The 5,414-nt window shown below is 39.7% G+C and overlaps 2 protein-coding genes across 2 annotated transcripts; both read right to left on the bottom strand.

Moving 5' to 3' along the window:
- Positions 1–1,741: 1,741 nt before the first annotated feature.
- LOC129756025 (SPRY domain-containing protein 7) lies at positions 1,742–3,348 on the bottom strand. Its single transcript, XM_055752777.1, has 2 exons — positions 3,129–3,348; positions 1,742–2,876 (listed from the first exon to the last, which is right to left on the bottom strand). Exons 1-2 carry the CDS (start codon positions 3,232–3,234, stop codon positions 2,296–2,298), a joined length of 687 nt encoding a protein of 228 aa, XP_055608752.1. The 5' UTR covers positions 3,235–3,348; the 3' UTR covers positions 1,742–2,295.
- Positions 3,349–3,676: 328 nt separating this feature from the next.
- On the bottom strand, positions 3,677–4,135 carry LOC129757134 (anaphase-promoting complex subunit 13). Its single transcript, XM_055754256.1, has 2 exons — positions 4,079–4,135; positions 3,677–4,013 (listed from the first exon to the last, which is right to left on the bottom strand). Exons 1-2 carry the CDS (start codon positions 4,088–4,090, stop codon positions 3,783–3,785), a joined length of 243 nt encoding a protein of 80 aa, XP_055610231.1. The 5' UTR covers positions 4,091–4,135; the 3' UTR covers positions 3,677–3,782.
- Positions 4,136–5,414: the final 1,279 nt, after the last annotated feature.

Below are 5,414 nucleotides of genomic sequence, written 5' to 3'. Positions count from 1 at the left end.
CCGTCAAGTATTAAATTTAATGGTTTATAACTAGTGATCGCGTTTTAAGGATTAAGTACTGGAAATTAGGCACAGAAAAATGGGAGTCAGGAAACACCGAAAAAATAATAACGGTTTATCGGTCTAGCGTCTTTGGAGCAGAAATGCTTGTTGATAACAATTTAAAATGATTCTATTCGGTGTTTAAATTTAGTAAATTCGTTTAAATAATATCCGAGAGTTTAGATTTGTACAATTAACAAAAATGATGATTCGTTCTGCGACTTGTATTTTTTAAATTTTCCAAGTAAACACTTAAAATAAAATTTATTTAAAAGATACATGAATGAGGTTGAAAATTTTTGATATAGGTACTTACCTAAATTTATTCGTGACATTTACAAGTATGTTTCACTTTAAAAGTTCAATCGAAACTTGCGTGGAGTGTCATAATCAGGCTTCCAAAAAGTACTGGCGAACGACTGTATTCTTGCGAATGTCGCACATGCACCTCGATGAAAGCTTCCCGAATATTGCTTCCCCGACAGTTTTAAAAGGAGTGGTCGGGCGATGTACAGCGATGGCTTGTTTTACCTCATGCGAGAGTTTGTTCGTGGGCATGAAAGTTTTTTGAGCATCGTGACAGTTTTGGGAAAATCTTCGTGACAGTTTTCAATGCGTTGAATTTCGCATGACAGTACTACTCACTCCGTCCGACTGTAGCCGAGATTCGCTCGGGCTGAGTTGATTTCGAACGAACGTATTTTCCTTTTGCTTGAAGCTACTGCGGGTGGTGATCACCCCAATCACCCTCCCCACCCCTTTCCGCCTAACCTGCATCGGCACCACACATCGCGTTACGCCTCGGTCGTATGCTGCTGCTCGGTGTGGATATATGGCTCGTTCGATCTATTCGATCCGAGCAGCAGCGCATACGATCGGGCATGGGTACGGTATGGGCACTACAGTCACCCGTGACAGTCCTGCAAAAACTGTCACGTCCAGCCCTGTCGGCTGACAGTTAGGATGAAATTATTTTCGAATCAGGAGGATGGGGGATGAAAACCGAACTGTCGGTTGGGTTCGCTACAGCTTAAAGCACAACACTTTCGGCAACGCATGCTTTGAGCAGATTGTTCAGATGCAGTCTGGGTTCTCGCACGTGTGCGATGTAGCCGAAGCATTACGATTCGTTACCGACGGTACAGCAGCGAACCGAGTGGTAAGGAAAACCGAGACAGTTTGTTTGGCAAGAAAAAAGCTGTCATAGCAAAGCTGTACTTTTCGGAAGCCTGATCATAATAAGTGAAATGTATGTATCTTCATTAGTCACTTGAAGAAAAAAGATTCACTGAATTTTCACTGCAAGTAAATCGTAAAGTTTTATTTAAGTGTGATTACAGATTCAGGCCGATGACATAGTGAGAGCGATGCGATGCGACTTGGCGAACGCGGCCAATGCGAACTCGAGCGGCGGAACAAATTGACATCTGCTTCGCCGCGTTGAGTATGTCAGGTTTAAGCGATTCGCATACATTTTCTTTAAATGTGGATCGCCGCATTGAATCGCATTCGCCGGTTCGCATCGCATCGCATCGCACTCACTATGTCATCGGCCTCAGATTAGTTCTTGCCGATTAGTTGGAAAGTTCAGTGTATACAATGGTATTCGTTAGTTCGATTTGGTTTTGCAAATTCAGATCGAATAAAAGACAAACAGCTAATCAAAACGTTGTATTTTGCTTAGGTTACAGTTTATTCACAGTTAATGAAAAATCAGCACAGTATGAAAATATACAAGTGTTGGAGGTATAAATGTCTTATTCTGTGCAATTATTCAGTTGATTGACCAAAAACCAGTTGGCCCGCTTAGATTATTGGGATTAGAAAAAGGATTCAACACTACAAAAAATATCATTTTGATAAAAGCATTCTACAAGTTTTGCAGCAAAATATTTATTTTTTTCATCGTTCAATATGCTAGCAAAATATAATAAGCGCTTTACCTGGACATCTAGTTAGGCTTTTTAAACATTTTATCTTTTTTTGGGATTGTCAACTAAAATTTAAGTATAAAATTTAAATAAAAGTCTATTGAAATGGATATCAATAAAACGAAAGGTGTTATGGTCCTATTATAGTTTTTACATTTTTAATAAATAATAACATTTATTTGATTTTGACTGTTGAGAAGAAAGAAGACTTATTCAATATGAGAATAGGAGTTAAGAATTAGATAGTTGAACATTAATAATATTACGAAGTAGAGGAGCAAAATAGAAACATAACGTAATTTTGAGAACTAAAATAAAGCAATCACAGCAAAGATTGCTCTATCAATATTCGCTCGAATCCGGGAGGCGGACTGGAGCTAAAATTATCGAGCACAATGTCTAGAATGGCACCTTCATCTACGAAAATGCAGGGAAACACAGTTCCTCGAACGTTGAGCACCGGAACGTTCAAGTTCGTTCCGTTAAGGTAGAAATTTAGCTCCACGTGATCGTAAGCCACTCCAATGATATCTCCCTCGTCCGGTAGGCCCGTGTCGTTCACCAGCTGAGGCGCATTCAATGGTGATTCGAGTTTGTCATCCACATGTTGTGTGAGAGGAGGTGATTTGCCATTTGTCCCAGTCGATTTTCGCTCCAGCTTGTGAATCAGTTTTGCATTGTGGTACACACAGTTATCCGAATTGAGACACCAGGAATCTTTGTCGAAACCGCCCAGTGACTGGTTCAGATCTGCATTCTGAGTAGCCAAACCGATGGACCAGTGGCCACCTTGTTGCAGTTTTACCTCGAAGTAGGATTTCGACTGCAAAAGTGGAGTGTTTGCCAGAACTCCACCGGAACCGCACGCTCGTTGGCCCCCTTTTATCACAACGACTTCGTGACCTGGAAAACATAATTAACATTAAGATTTAATTTGATGATAAAATAATTAGGGAAGTCCATTTTGATAGAAACATATAGGAAAGTTATGGAACTCCCATAATAGTGTCCTATTCCTTTCACAATTAAAAAAAATAAACTGAAGTTCACATTCATGTTGTTTACATCAAATTGTCGTTTGATCGATGGCAGGCTCATGATGAATGAGGAGCATTCAACCAATTTCTCGAACCATATTTTACCAAGAATATATACCCATATGTGACGTATCTAGCTGGATTGGGTCATGTTCCCTTTTCAGTGGAACGGATGGCGCCGGAATAACACCATTCAGGCAGTTCTTCAGACAGCAAAACATCATATTGGGCCAATGGTTAAAATTTGAAACCGTTCACAGCTGGTCCTGGCAGAGATTTTCACTGGATAATTGAAACTTTGCAAGCAGTTGATGCGCTGCGTATTTCTGGTAAGCAATGTTGGTATATTTTTTCGATATCCCGTTTTATTTAGTTTATTCTGTCATACTTGGGACGTTTTTATGTTTATCAGCTGGATTGTTTTGCTGAAGAAAATTTTCAGTGTATTTAAATTCCGCAAAAGGTCTTTTTTACAACGACTGCGACGTCTTGCGTTTAGTAGTGGAAGCCTGTGATATAAATCGCCTTTAGTTATGCAATCGTTATGAAACTGGCAGTTTATGCTGTAAACATTGGCTACTTGTATTAAACACCTATCGAATTTCTCAATTTTCTTCCCAGGATTATCAAGCTCTAATGCTTTCGAAAGTAATGTTTAATGAAGAATTAGATCGACTTAAAATTTAATCATGATGTTCAACATTTTTACATTACAAAAATTTAAATAAAGAACAAATTTAATTAATAGCAATCTTCACTCTTCAGCTCCATCTCACACGCCATTCAGATTCAATTGTTCGGAGATTGAAAGCTCTGGGGCCAACGAAGACAGAGCCAAATCAGACCATTTCTGTTCCTGTTCCTTGAGGGTTAAATGGGAATCACCGTTGTCCGCTTCCGGGTCTGGTAGTTTTTCCGAGGGAACGGCAATCTGGTCATTGGGTAGTTCGTCCGTTAACCACTCGCTGTCGATGAGGTCAGTCAGATGCCCATCTGCTGGAGGCTTAAATTTTTAAGTAATCAATTAAAATTAAGGCAAATAATTTTTACAAGAAAAACAGATTTTACTTCGCTGTCCATCGTTGTTTGTTTACTTTTGCAAGCGTCGGTGGCAGCGTTGCCAAATTGTCATTGTTTTTGGGTGCTCGATAAAAAAGAACTATTGGTCAAGGTGTGTATATATAGAATGTTTCTTAGAGCAAACGCACCAATAAGTGAGTATACGAGGCCCGATTTTGCTCATTTCAGCGGACCGGTTTTGGTATACACACTCTTTCGCGCACCGGGCGGTAGCATTAAAGTATACATTTCACATTGCACTGAAAAATAAGAGTTGCAAAAAACCTTGATAAAATTAATTCGGACTGAGTAAATTATCTGAGTCGTGAGTTTGTTATTGACGGTGCGCACCATGGTTCAAGTTAGCTGCTATCAGCAGCATATCCAAGCAGCTTCGAGGACTTCCGAGGAACTTCCGGGCAACAGCAGCCGGAATCATCTGACAGTCAGCGGAACCTGCGCGAAATATGCCAGCTGTTGCGGAGTTCCACCATCAAGCAGGAGGTCTTCTACCGCTGGTCCAAGGTTCCGGCTCCAATGAGTCGGAACCGTCCACCCTGGTGCAGCGAGATTGAGGACCGTGCTGCGTCATTGCCCCAATGGAACAATGAAATTTATGGTCGTTGGAGTTACCAGTTTTGATGCAATTCATTATTTTCAATTGAATTTTCATCTTTTTAACAATAATGAACACTTATGTTTTTCTATTAAATTTTCGGAACCGCGAATGTTTGGTTTGTTTTATTTTATATCCACATAAAAAGTTTAATTCATAAAACACTCTTGAAAACTTAGAAATTTTAATAAATTTTAAAACATTTTTACTGTTTAATTTAGTTCAAGCAGGTTCCTATTTTTTAAAGAAGAAAAAAAATTGCACAATATTTATAAGTAATTTTATTTTTTTTTTTTAAATTGTTAAACGTCTCTTAAAAATAAAGATATCGCTGAAATTCAACCTTGACAGCGATTTAGACCTACTAATAAACTTTTCCAGCTTCACCCCTAATTAAGACGATAGGTTGTGCCGGAAAAAACACTGTCCAGCTGGATGAGACCATCAATTGTTGCCTCCGTTTTCTGTAGCCGCAAGTTTCGCAACATGCGGTTGCGAAGAAATGCTATACGGTATACACGAATTAATGCTCGCTGTTTTTGTTTCTACGCCAGAAGATTGCACTTTCGCTTTGGTGGTCTGATCGTCCGAGGGATTTTCTGGGGAAATGCTGGATCATTTCACTAACCCGCTGCATTTGACGTGTGATGCCGAAGACAGTGGCCGTCTTGGTGAATCGCGCTGTTCATGCTGTCTGGGTCCGGGCAGCAAATCAACCTGCATATTTTG

Source organism: Uranotaenia lowii, chromosome 3 (genome assembly GCF_029784155.1).
Source record: "Uranotaenia lowii strain MFRU-FL chromosome 3, ASM2978415v1, whole genome shotgun sequence".
Lineage (NCBI taxonomy): Eukaryota > Metazoa > Arthropoda > Insecta > Diptera > Culicidae > Uranotaenia > Uranotaenia lowii.
This window is presented reverse-complemented; position numbering and strand designations above follow the sequence as displayed.